Genomic DNA, 14,075 nt, shown 5'->3' on the forward strand with positions numbered 1-14,075 from the left:
GAGGCTCGTGATCCTGGTTTTCCATTTACAGTAGTGATTTAGTTTTCTTTTGTTTGCATTTTGAGGTGTTTTTTTTTTTAAAAAAGGTGACTCAACTTAAAGAAAAACATTAAGTAAAGCAATAGTTCAGTAGGTACATGGAAATAAATGGCAAATCTTGAAGGTAACATGGAAATGAGTGAGTTTGTGAGTTTAAGAGTTATTCACAATCCTATCAGACTCAAGATTCCCTTTGTAACAAATACTTGTATTTTCTTCTTTCTATTTAGAACTGAAAAGTCATCATAATAAAACTTGCCTACCTGTACACATTTTCAGAAATGCGATACTATTATTAACAGTACTATCTTAAAAAAGAAAAGTGAAGTCATCTCTGATAAAATAATACGCATCTCAACACGAAGTGCTCAGAGATGACTGACTACAATAGAAGATATAATAAGGCAGGTGGATAATTGAGCCAATATGCAGAGTCACTGTAAGTGCAATGACTCCAAGTACAGAACCCATGCAGATGTGCTCCCTCCCTGACAGGTACTGTGAGTCAGTGACAAGATTTTCTGAAACGGTAAAATTCTGAACAAGATAAAGTTCAATCTTACCTTACTACACTATGGTTTTATTCTAGGAAATTCAGTGGGAAATTAAAGCTTTCCCCAAAATACTATGTGTTAGGTTCTAAGTTCAAGTGATTAGAAACCAATGTTTCACTTCTGGGGAAATCTGGTTGGGCATTAGAAAGTCATGCAGTGTACAATACCATAACAATAGGTACTATGTTGTATAGCAGATCTCTCCAACTTATCCATCTCGCATAACTGAAAACACTATACCCATTGAACAACAATTCTCCATTTCCTCTTCTCCTCAACTTCTGGCAACCAACGTTCTATTCTCTGATTCGGTGAGTTTTACTATGTACTTTAGATACCTCATGAGTGGAGTCATGCAGTATTTGTCCTTCTGTGACTGGCTTATTTCATTTAGCATAATGTTAAGAGGATGGCTCTCATGTTAAGTGCTCTTACCACAAACAAACAAACAAGCAAACAAGAACATTTTGGGAGGTGAGGGATATGTTTAGTATTTTGATTGTGGTAATCGTATCATAAGTATATGTATATGTCCAAACTCCTTAAAATATACATACATTAAATGTGTGTAATTTTCTGTATATCAATTACACCCCAATAAACATAGGAAAAAAAAAAAAAGTCATGCCAGACACTGAACAGTTCTTCAATTGCAAGACCATTCCATACATTACAGTACGAGGTCGGACAATTAAGTTTGAGAACTTGTTGCAACGATGTTGCTAACCTTTTTTTGATATCAGAAGGATTATTCATTATGAATTGGCACCAACTGAACAAACAGTTAACCAAGTTTACTATTTGGAAGTGCTGAAACGTCTGCGTGAAAAAGTTAGACCACCTGAACTTTTCGCCAACAATTCATGGCTGTTGTATCACGACAATGCACCAGCTCACATAGCACTGTCTGTGAGGGAGTTTTTAGCCAGTAAACAAGTAACTGTATTGAAACATCCTCCCTACTCACTTGATCTGGCCTGCAATGACTTCTTTCTTTACTGAGAGATAAAGGAAATAGTGAAAGGAAGACATTTTGATGACATTCAGGACATCAAGGATAATATGACCACAGCTCTCATGGCCATTCCAGAAAGAGAGTTCCATAATTGCTTTGAAGGTGGACTAGGCACTGGTGTCAGTGCATAGCTTCCCAAGGCGAGTGCTTCAAAGGTGACCGTAGTGATATTCAGCAATGATGTATGTACAGTAGCACTTTTTCTAGGATGAGTCGCAAACTTAATTGTCCGACCTTGTGTGTGTGTGTGTGTGTGTGTGTGTAATATTTAAAAAACAATGAGAGGATAAACATAAAATTAATCAAATGGTTACCCTTAGTTAGAGTAACCATACTTTTGTTTGTCCAGAACAGCCTTGGTTAATGCCTTTTGTGTATCAACAGAAATGGAGGGGAATGTTTTTTGAAAAGGCATCTTCATGGTACTCACATCTGATATATAGGTAGACCCTGGACTATCTAGAGGTAGGGAAATAAATAAGAAATGTTAGCTCCCGAACATAAAACTGAAATATTATCTCCATTTTAGACACTAAATGTTTGTATATTATGTTTATCTGTGAAACTTTCTTCCTAATTATTATTTAATTTAAAAAACAACAGCACCTTATTCTTTCTTAGTGTCTTTAATGATTTCCACTCAAAGGGGTCCAAAGCTGTAGACTTAAAAAAATGGGTTTGGGAAATTCTTTTGGGTATTGACTCCCACTTGGTGCTCCATATTTTCTACTTATCTGGCTTCCAAAATCTCTATCCTTTGGGCTTCCCACCTAGATTCTCCTCTTTGGCCTTAACCTTTCTCAGTGGTGCCATATTTGGATATTTTGAGTAGGTTTAAAAAGGTAGACACTCAATTGGATTTGGAGTGACTTATACAAGTAACCTTGCATCGGTCAAGTCTGCCTTCAGCGGGTATTTCAAACAAAGGATATCCCTTTCCCTTTGTTTTCACCAGATGGTGGTTTTATCATTCCCTACCATTCTGCATTCTCAGTGACATCCTCCATTTCCTTTTATCTCAGGCCCTTGTTTCAATTATTACAATTAGATTGAGCTAGAATCCTTTTATTTTATAATATTTGCTGTGTAGGCCTCATCTATTGACTCTGGGAAAAACACAATGGTCTAAACTCTGCTCCTAGTGCCAAAGAATTGGGATATTCTGTCCCTGTCAGAGGGCACTCTCCAGTACTTCATGACTACTGTGTATCCAAAATTCACATGCTCAAGGAAAGTCGTGTAAGGACAAATAGCTTGTAAACGGGATGAAGTTCCCATGTTCAGACTCCCATTTCTCTTCCTGACCAAGACCCCAATACAAGGTATTGAGAGCAAAATACAAAGGCCAACATGCTGTTAATCACTTACAATGCCCAGGACAGCCTCCCACAACGTAGAATTTACCTGTCCAAATATGTATAGTAGTGCCAAGATTGAGAAACTCTGAGTTAGAGTACAATTCAAATGTTGTAACAAAAAGGATCCAAAATATCATGATTCAAACAAGACAGAAATGTATTTATCTTTGTCTGGGGTGGGGAAGGTGGATCGGTAACAATACACAGGTTCCTTTTGTACTATTGCTCTGTATTCCTCTATGGTGTCGTCCTTGTCAAATGGTTGAAGTTGGCCCATACATTCTGACCTGTAGGTATTAATTTGTGAGGGCAGCCATAGTAAAACGTCACAGACTGGGTGGCCTAGACAGCAGGAATTTATTTTCTCACAGTTCTGGAGGCTGGAAGTCTGAGATCAAGGTGTCAGCACCATGGGTTTCTCCTGAGGCCTCTCTCCTTGGTTCGCAGACAGCTGCCTTCTCACTGTGCCTTCACATGACGTAAGTCTGCGTATCCCTTCTTTTCTTAGAAGGACAGTAGTCATGACCCACCCTTATGACCTCATTTGACCTTAATTATCTCTTTAACATGCCCATCTCCAAATATAGTCACATTGAGTGTTAGGGCTTCAATATATGAATTCTGAGAAGACACAATTCAGGCCATAGCACCATGGGAAAGGAGAAAAGAAATTAGAGGACAAACAACTTCATTTTTTAGGGGTTTTACCTAGAAGTTGTATAAATCATTCCTTCTTAGGTATCATTGGTCCCAGACTTAGTCACATACCCAACTTAACTGCAAAGAAGGCTGGGAAAGGTATTCTCTACCTTGGCAACAATGTTCCCTGCAAAAACTCAGGAGTGTATGCTACTTTAAGGAAACCTATTAAAGAAAGAGCTAGAAACTGGAAATTAATAATTTACTGTAATTTTTGATTTAGCACTTCTTCAGTACAATGCCTCTTGGATTCACCCCACCTACCAGGGCCCACAGGATAATGATATGTATTCCCACCTAAGACCCAAGCACTGGAGATGGCATTACCATCCCTAGATCTTTTTTCATTTAGAGGAGAGTCACAAAACTGTAGCCCCAAGAAAATACTTAGTATTTTTCCAATGGCAGTTTTGAGGCAAATTCACTCCCGCTCTGAGACACCGTGTATCTCTTATGTTGTCCTTAGAATTTGAAAGAGTAGTGAGAAAGACTCTGTGGCCAGGAAACTGGAAGAAAAAATGCTTATGCGATGTCCTTTAAATTAACTTCCTTTTCTGCCAGCAAACACTTGAGGTTCTGTCCTTAGTGACAGAACCCCAAGTGTTTCCTGGCAGAACTTAATGAGGTTGAGATGTGGTTCTTAAAGGCATACAATTTGGAAACATATCTCTGGGTAAAAGATCATCTGTTACTATATTACCAATGATCACATCTAATTTAAGAAGGACCATATGTAACAGTAATGCACTTTATTTTTTAACATATATTAACTTAGTTCATATATTGACAATGAAGTTATAATACGAATGCTAAATTTTCAGGCAGTTGATGCTGCTATGGGCTAAAACAAGGCCATCATCCAAGTCATCTGTGGAACTTCTATAACAGATCGTATTTATGTGAAATACCATTAAGCCCTAATGGGAGTTACAGAGCAATTACTGAGTTGAAAGAAGGTGACCTTTCACTACAGTCCAATGAGCACCAATCAAGGAAAGCCAACTCACCATTCTTCTTGTAGAACATAATTTCTCCTTTGAATTCTGTTTTTTCCTCCAGTGACTTGTCTATTTGAAGCATCAGTTGCTCATTGGTTTCAACCCCAAATAAGAATTTGCAGCTGCAACTCTTCTGCATGACTTCAGTTCGGGCAAATCCAGCAAGGTCACAAAAGCCATCAGAACAGTAGACTATGGGGAACCCCTTAGCCACCTGGGCATTGGCAAGGATGAAGTTGCTATCTGTAAAACAATGAGAAGACACTTAGCAACTAAACAAGCAGAAGAAACTTCTGTCTGTAACTCAGTTTCAGTATAACAAATTATGAGCATGTGTTTGGCTAACAGTGCTTAAAATGCATGTCCTGATGTACTGAGGAGGAAGAGACACCCCAAAACATAAAATGTTGTTGACCGGCAGAAGCTCTGACTTTGGCTTGCATTTTGAGACACTGGTGCGGGGAGCACAGAACTCATGGCCCGCTTTGAGGCTCTGACCATCTAGTTGACAGTAAGGTATGGTGCTTGGGAGCATGGCTTCTGGATCTTATCCTGAATCTGCTCCTTGATGTATAGATGAACTCGAACAAGTTATGTACACACTCTAAACCTCAGTTTCCTTAATTTTGACTTCCCGAAGGCAGACCCTGAGACAAGGATTGGAGTAGAAATAGTTTGACAGGTGATTCCAAAAAGTGAGTAAGTGGGGAATGGAGAAACAGAAGGAAGTAAAGGTTATAAAGGGTGAGATTAAAAAGGGGTTTACAGTTATAGGCTACTGATGCTCAATCCCACAGGGGCCCTAGAACTGACTGTGTTGGACAAAACTCAAAAGTTTCCCATTGGGGGAAAGAACGATGAAGTATTTATCCACTAAAATCTATACGTCACAGGTTAAGGGTCACTTCCAGGGTGTCAATATGTTGGCACTTCCGCCCTATCTTCTTGGGCTAAGCACTGTTCCCAGAGGTCACTCGAGCAGCAAGATGCCGGAAACCATTGGTGCATACGGAAACAGTGTGCTAATGATCTCAAGCGTGAGTCAAGGGGATACTAGAAGGGCACTGACAGATAAGCTACAAGGGTAATATAATGTGATTAACTTTATAGGTGTGTTGTAGGGATTAATGAGATAATATATACAAGTGTCGTTTTTAGCAAAGTGTCTGGGACATATAAATTCCCAATAAAAGTTACTATTAAGAGTATTATTCACATCTTCATGGCTATTACATTAACAAATGAGAATCAGAGGACAGTAAAAAAATGGCAGACTATTGTTTAGTGCTTCAGGACAACTCCTGGAGGAGAGCCTGGGAGGCCATATTAAGGGAAGGTTCCTGCAGGACAAATTCTTTGAGATTAACTTTCCAGGATGAATATGATTTTTATAGTAAAAAAGATGCATGTTGGAGATGAGGTATAAGATAATTTATAAAACCTGTTGGTGGGTGACTTTTAGGGTCAGAGTGAATTAGAGCCTATTATTAAATCATTCATTCATTCACTCATGAAAAAAATATTGAACACCATCAAGATACCAGACAGTAAGAGACTGGGATTTTAAAGATAATAGAAATAAAAATGGAAAGAATTATGGCATAAGTTATTAAATAAAAAAAGCAAGATTCAATATAGTATGTTGTTATGTGAACTATCTGTCTGAAAACATATAAATACATATAAACATGTATATGTGTCCCCAAATATAAAACGTTTATCTATACCTAAAATTAAATGGAATAACTGGTAACTGTAGATGTCTCTAGAGAGAGCAACTTTGGGCAAAGGTAGTAGAAACATTTATTTTTTACCACGTACCCTACTGTACCCTTTGGATTTTATACCATATGCTTTATGTGTTGCCTATTCAAAAATTAGTATGTTTAAAAGAGGTTTACAGCAAACAGCCTATCTTATATGTCATGAGAAAAGAGGAATTCCAGCTACTTCCTGATGACCAGCAGGACAGGCACTGAAACTTCAATCCCACGGACTTCCCCATCTCCTTTTAAACATCCATCGTGTGTTTCCATAGTCCATCATCAGATGGACAAACCTCATCCTCTCTACCGAGTTTTGCTCATATCGACCCCTAAGCCCCGAGTGCAAGTTCTAACGTTAACATCTGCATCCCGCCTGGGACCGGCTCTCTTCTACCCTTCTTAGTCACCCTCGCCCTGTGGAGAGAAACCAGAGCTAAAACAGTCATATTGAGAAGCCTTCAATGGCAGTTGTTCAGAAGTCATGATGGTGAATTACATGATTCTAATATTTAATTCTCTCACTTTGCAGAGGCATTTATTAACTGTGTACAATGTATGTTGGACTTTGTTCCAGGTGTGGAGGTAAAAAGTTTCTTAGATGCAGCCCCTGCTTTTAAAGATGTCATGAACATGTGGGAGTTCCCAACTAGGTCCAGATGGGGGCGCCCTCCTATCGGGGGATGCTGTCTTAGCGTCACCAACTCCGCGCAGCTTTGGGTTAGTCACTAACCGTAGTGTCTCTTCCTCTCTCCATTCAAAATAGCTAAGACTCTGGCTAAGAGACTGCTTAGAACATGTAAGTGTATCGCACTGGCAAAGTACCCAAGCATACTGAAAGAGCTTTTAATGCGCTTTCAGAAGCCATTTTTCAGTCGACTGCTGACGGGTTTATTGACTTTCTACTATATGCCAGGTGACATGGTTCTGCCATATGGCAGGTCCTAGGGTGAGGTGACAGGAGGTGTTAAAAGATGAATAAGGTATAGCCTCTAGCTCTAGGACATAATAATTTAATTTAAAAAATGCATGAATATCAATAACACTAAAACACAGCTTATAATAAGTACAGAATTAATGGTACACAGATAATAAGTACTACCAGAGGTGAAAGATTAAAAATCCTAGGCTTTGGAAATGGTTAGGTAGGAATAGGACAAAAATTTGTGGAGATGGTTTATCAAAAGTCCTGGAAGGTTGGAGCAGATGCCTGGATGAAATCGGCTCAGAGGACGAATGGAGAAACAGGAATTGGAGACAGGATAAATAACATTACATTTTGTCCTAATGTTCAGTTTTCCCATTACTAAAATAGCTACAATAGTTACCTTTTGTCAGAATTTATCTGGTATAGCTTTTCTCATATATCTACTTGCTTCAACTCTTTTAGGGACTTACACTTTAGTTGTGTCTTGCACATGGTATATATTTAAAATTTTTAAAAATACAATATGAAGATGCATAATCTATAAATTTCATGTATTTACTTTCATTAATATATTACTGTGTGTTTTTTTAATCAACTTGTGCTTTCTTTTATTTTGCTTTTCTGATTTTTAAAAATTAGGAACCATAACATGTTTTAAAAAGATTTTATAATAATATTTAAAAACAACAAAAATACCCATGGTTCATTCATCCAGCAAAAACCCCTGTGTGTACCATACAGATTATATTTGCTTCCTTCCCAAAAGAACCCATAACTTAAATTTTTGTAATAATCATTCCTATTGATATATTTTTTCCACTTACATATATATCATCATGCAACATATTGCCTATTTTTTTCTGATTACTATGGCATATATTATGGCATTTCATTCTGCATGTTTCTTTGTAACTTGATTCTTTTATTCATTTTCTTAGCATCTTTATAATAGTTCATGGACATAAGAAAAGACCAGTGCTTCAGAGCTACAATAAGCTTCTGACAAAAGCTTTTAAAGGATTCACCAAAATGCTTGATTTCTCTCTTTTAATTAAGGATTCTAGTGTATTTGGGGTAGTTATTTCTTCCTGCAAATATATTGCAAAAGCAAAGAAAAAAAAGTCATGCCTTTGGCTTTTTCTGTTTATATTTAGCAATTGTCCTCGATATGTAATTCAGTTCCAAAGAGAATTTAGTGACAGTCAGCACCTCATAAAGCTTAGTGTACTAGCTATACAAATAGTCCTCCTGTTGGGGAAATAGCTTCTCTTACCCAGTGATCTACTTGCAAACATATGCTTTCCTGACTACCATCCTTGAATCTCCAAAGAAGAAACATGACATTTACTTTAGAATTAGGTAAAACAAAGCCTCTGCCATAATGCTTATGAACTCATCATGGGTGTACCACTATCCATACATATGCTAAGGGCATTTAACCTTTTAAGGAATCAATTATGCATATGTAATATGCATCTAAATGCCACACAGCTAGCTATTCTCTGCTTGTTTTTAGGCCATCCTTTTGTGTAAATTCAGTTCTGATGTGCCAATAAACAGTAGGATCTAAATGTGTTTACATTTTAGGCAGTTTATTTCTTTAAATGCTTCCTTAGCAAAAGGCTTTCACGGATTATCAAAGGGAACCTCAGAGTTCGTAAAGACCCAGGTCACTAGGCCTGACATCTGCATATAGAACACCACTTTCCCATTCAAATGGACATGTTCTATTCATTGTTGACTTCCAGGGCACAAAGGGAATGAGGGTAGGAATGCAAAGGCAGAGAAGAAAAAAAAAAAAGAGAAGCAAACATGGATCCACTGCAATCTTTTTCATCCTAGTACTTGTCCCACTTTTCAGATGAGAACACTGAGACCTGGAGAACTGTCGTTTCCTGTCCAAGGTCTGAAGCTAGAAATTAAAACTAGGTCTATGTGACAGACTATGTTTACTATATCATGCAATCTTTATGTAAAGAAGTGACTTGTTCTCTACTTGCAGCAGAGATGGGTTAATTCTAGAAAATTATTTTACCTCTTTCAACCTACAAAGAGCCCAAAGCCACAGACCTTTCTCTATAGAGATCATTTATTAAAAGTTCATTGATGACATCTTGTAAGCCAGTCTACGTCTCTCAGCAACCTCTATGCCACTTCCTCATTTCCCACAGAAAGTCAGTTATTTAAAAAATATGACAGTGAGGGATGGTAGATTGGGAGAGTGGGGTTGTCACTTTGTGAGGGATGTAAATGTCTAACTATTACATTGTTTTGTACACCTGAAACTAAGAATAATTTTTAAAAATATGTATGACGGCAATTTTTTAGTTCCAAAATATTTTGGACAGACTCATTCCAGAGGCTTGCAAAAGGCAAAGAAATGTAGTTACCATTCAAACGATCTGATCTCTGATTTCCTCATGCCCTTTTAATGTACATCACAGTACTTGTACAATGATCCCCACTGAAACTCCTTTCTACTGGTCAAAACCAATAAATGTGTTTTCCAAGGGGCCTCAAGGCATTGATGTAAGCTTGATATTGTTTTGAAACCTCACATGTAACTTAAAGATCCAGCAGAATTGTGCATTCTACTGTGTTGTACAGTCATGTTTGTTTGAGTATTTTTTATTTTGTTTTAATATGGGCCCACCACATTTTTAATTCCATTAAAACTTAAGGAAGACATACCATTTGTTTTCTATGACACCGTGAGTACCGTTTAGTCCACCTCTTCTTAACCTAGGTTTGTGAATCACAACCAGAGGGAGAATAATGCATGCTCAGAGGGTTAGGGAGATCCAAATCACTGGGTCTCTGCAGCCTGATCCTGACCCTCAAGTACTTTAAGACAACCACTCAGCACCCAGGCCCCTGGAGCCATTCAAACCAAAGGAATCACTGATGGACATTAACTTGGCATCAAAGAGCAACCGGTACCCCCTTGAGTCTGCCAGTAACACAGAAATTGAGACTGATGGTCCAAATCTTTATTTCTGAAAAGTGCCTCTGACATTGGTTGTCTATTAAAACTAAACCCTATGTTGTGTTAGCAACTACTGATAGAAACACACACTGCAGACAGAGTAGATGGGCAAATTTGAGTCTTCTTGCCCTCCTTTTCTCGCAGAGGGCAAGAAACAAACCTGAACTTTTTATCTTGTTTTGTGAGTTGCCCCCATGCTTTCTTAATTCATTTACAGCCGGGTCCAACAGAGACAACATCCATACCCCTCGTGATATTGATCATCGTTATGTCTTGAGACTACTTTATTCAGGCAGATAGAATACTGTCTATGACTAAAATATTTAAATGATCTTTGCACTTTATATTGATTCCAGGGAGCTTAATTGTACCATTTTCAAGTATGATGGCATCTTTATTAGATTAATGGTACTGGCTGCAAGCTAAAGTTCTCAGTGTGCCTTCTGCCAAAATTTAGGAGGGTTCTTGGATTCGAGTACTTTCTAACCTTATTATAAAAAAAAAAAAAACAAAGATGAAAATTTTGCATAGAGAATCTCATAATTCTTGCAATTAAAGTATCACCTTGGTGGCATGCTCCAAATGGTCATATTGCTAGAGTTCATCATTCATTTAAGGTTTGGTTTTTAGAAACTGTATAAATTATCACTTCAGACAAACAAAGATTAGAAAAAAAAACCAAAAACTTTGGAACAAAGCAGAGCTCAAAGCTGGAACTCTAGTGATGAAGTTGTACTAAAAAAGCAGTAAGTTGTTTATGTGTATGAGAATATCTTGCTATCTTTAGTCCAATAAACAAATAAACACGGAGAGAAAGATAAACAAAAGTGCTTTGTGGCCTTTCCATTAGGTGTGTGGTCCTGGGCCTGCAACATCAGCCTCAGCTGGGACCTTAGAAATGTGAAGTCTTAAGCCTCACCCCAGACCCCCTGAATCAGAATCTGCATTTTAACAAGACTCATATGAGTATGCACCTTAGAGTTTGAGAAGCTCCTTTAGAATATGACTGGAAAGATCTTCAAAAACCTAGTGACAGTACCTGACTGAGGGAGGGTCCCTGGGTGCTGAGGATAAGACAAGAAAAGGAGATTCATTTTCATTGTATGTTCTTTTTAATTCTTTAATTTTGTACCATATCTGTGTAACACCTACTCAAAAATATCTCCTTAAAGTTCATTTAACCATTCATTTGAATGGCTAAATAAAAATAATTAAAAACAAATAATAATGTTGAAGTAAAAAAGACTAGATAAACAGATTTTCAATTTTTCCATAAAGATGCAAATTCCATAAAGATTAAGACATATTTTAAGCTAATTTAGTACATTATCACAATTTGAGATTAACAAAATCATCAGTAAGTTTTGTAAATTCCACTTTTTCAGCTGTGTGAGTTTCAGTGTTGAGTTGGACTAATTCTTTTCACATGTATTATATCTTAGAGTTCAGTAAATGAGTTTAATTTTGATAAAAGGTAATTTTTAATTATGACAGGGTAACAGTGCTCATCAGAAAGTAATGAATGAGGGAGAAATTTCAGAAAATTTCAAAGGCAATAATAAAATGTGTTAGGTTTTTTTATCCACAATTAATTCTCTATGAAACCATTTGAAATAACATTAAAATGTGCCCCGACTTCTCTGGTTCTTGTCCTACAAAATTAATCTTTTAGACAAAATTGTCTTTCACATCAACTCTTGACTTTTCAAAAAATTAGTATTACTATTTATCCTCTGCCATTAAAATATACATGCCGAGGGACAGGGGTTGGTTTGTTTTGTTCATTAATATAGTCACAAACTCCAGAACAGTGCATGGCACGTAGTAGGTACTCAACAAATATTTGTTAAGTAAGTGAGTGAAATAAACTTGTAACCTATTGGTTTTTATTAAAGCACACCAAATGAGGGCAATATTTTTTTTCAGCTGAATCTATTGTTTAGCGGGAATCGTTTATAACTTGCACCTCTGCTTCAAAAATAAAATGAGAACCTCCCTAAACAGCCCATCTCACACCTATAGTTTTCATCCTGACAGGCTACTTTTAGTAAAGTCTTTAGTAAGCAAAAATTAGAAATTTTAATTTTCTATTAGAAAACTGATTAAGCAAAAACAGAAAGCTAGGGCCGGCCAGGTGGCTCAGGCAGTTGGAGCTCTGTGCTCCTAACTCCGAAGACTGCCGGTTCGATTCCCACATGGGCCAGTGGGTTCTCAACCACAAGGTTGCCAGTTCAACTCCTCGACCCCCCCAAGGGATGGTGGGCTGCGCCCCCTGCAACTAGCAACGGCAACTGAACCTGGATCTGAGCTGCGTCCTCCACAACTAAGATTGAAAGGACAACAACTTGACTTGAAAAATGTTCTGGAAGTACACACTGTTCCCCAATAAAGTCCTGTTCCCCTTCCCCAATTAAAAAACAAACAAACAAACAACAACAAAAAAAGCAATACCCTCCTGTATGAAGGAGAGGATGTTTCCAAAAAAAAACAACACACAACCAGAAAGCTAAATAGTGCCAAACAAAACCCTTTCTCCGAAACTATGAGGCACTTATATTCAGTAAAGAAAACTACTATGTGCATAGGAATTAAGCATTTTGGAATCATTAGGGAGTCTTTGGGGGTCATTAAGGGGCTACTTTGTAATTTTCTATTCCAGGACATTTCATTTTAGCTACTACCCTAGTAAAGGTAGACTAACTTGTTCCTAACAGTGTTTAGAGAAAAGAACTGCATATGATGTAAATATCTCTGCATTTGTATATTTATTATTCCTGCATCTTCATATTTATAATTCCTGTCCTTCCTTACTTCTCCTCCTCCAAATCACATATGAACCATAGTTTGAGCTTCCTGGGAAGGTCAAGCTTTTTTCCTGCTACTGCAGAGAGCAGACGAGGAGAAAGTTCAGTGTTTGCTATACTTTCTTCCTTTTCAATATACAAGACTGGATAATATCAAAACCCCAACTCCCGTAACCCACAGGAAAGAATAAGATAACAAAAGAGGCGGCAGATGACAGGGAAGGTTTAGTGCCTTGGCAGTCGTGGGGTTTAGATTTTCTGGCACAATTGTCAGTGTAATTTTATTCTCTTACATAAACATAAATTATCAAACATGTGGCCAATGGTGGTTTAAATTTTATACCTTTGCAAAACTCTTCTTAGGTGTTTATTTAAAGACAAAGTAAGATCACAACACAACATTTTTTTGTGGAAAAACATAGTGGTTTGTTTTGGCATCTTATTGGTCCTATTAAAAGGCAGATTAAATGGCACCTAGCAAATGAAACCAGCCATACTCTATGAATACCCAGATTCCCCAGATATTTAATTTATTGTGTCCCTGGTTCTCCTCCAGTACAACCTAGAGTTTGCTTGCAATTATGTTTAATTCAGTGAGTATTTCAAACCGACTGGAACAGGCTGTTTACCTCAAACATACATAAGAATTTGAAAAGTGATTAATTCAGCCATAGTTTAGTCGCTATATATATGGGATCTAAGTATAAAATATATATGTATATTTTTATTAATATATATTATATTTAGACCCCTTTTAAATTTGAATTTTTGAAGACAACATATACAAATTAGTGTGCCCAGTGCCTCAGAGTGGACTGACCTTTCTCTATTTGTTCAAGCTTTGTTTATAGTCTGTGGAAGCTAATGCAATTCAAATGTTTTTCATAATTTGGCAGCATTATCCAGAACTTCATCTGTTCGCTGCATAGTC

The 14,075-nt window shown here is 37.3% G+C and overlaps 1 protein-coding gene across 1 annotated transcript in view; it reads right to left on the reverse strand.

Annotated features, from left to right (window-relative positions):
* KCNH8 (potassium voltage-gated channel subfamily H member 8) overlaps positions 1-14,075 on the reverse strand; it is a 318,346-nt gene that overhangs the window by 210,016 nt on the left and 94,255 nt on the right. Inside the window, exon 2 of the mRNA XM_019726038.2 lies at positions 4,673-4,906. Within this exon, the coding sequence (XP_019581597.2) occupies positions 4,673-4,906 (234 nt within the window). The remainder of the gene's footprint in view (positions 1-4,672; positions 4,907-14,075) is intronic.

The sequence above is a fragment of the Rhinolophus sinicus genome, linkage group LG10 (assembly GCF_036562045.2).
Source record: "Rhinolophus sinicus isolate RSC01 linkage group LG10, ASM3656204v1, whole genome shotgun sequence".
Taxonomy (NCBI): Eukaryota; Metazoa; Chordata; class Mammalia; order Chiroptera; family Rhinolophidae; genus Rhinolophus; species Rhinolophus sinicus.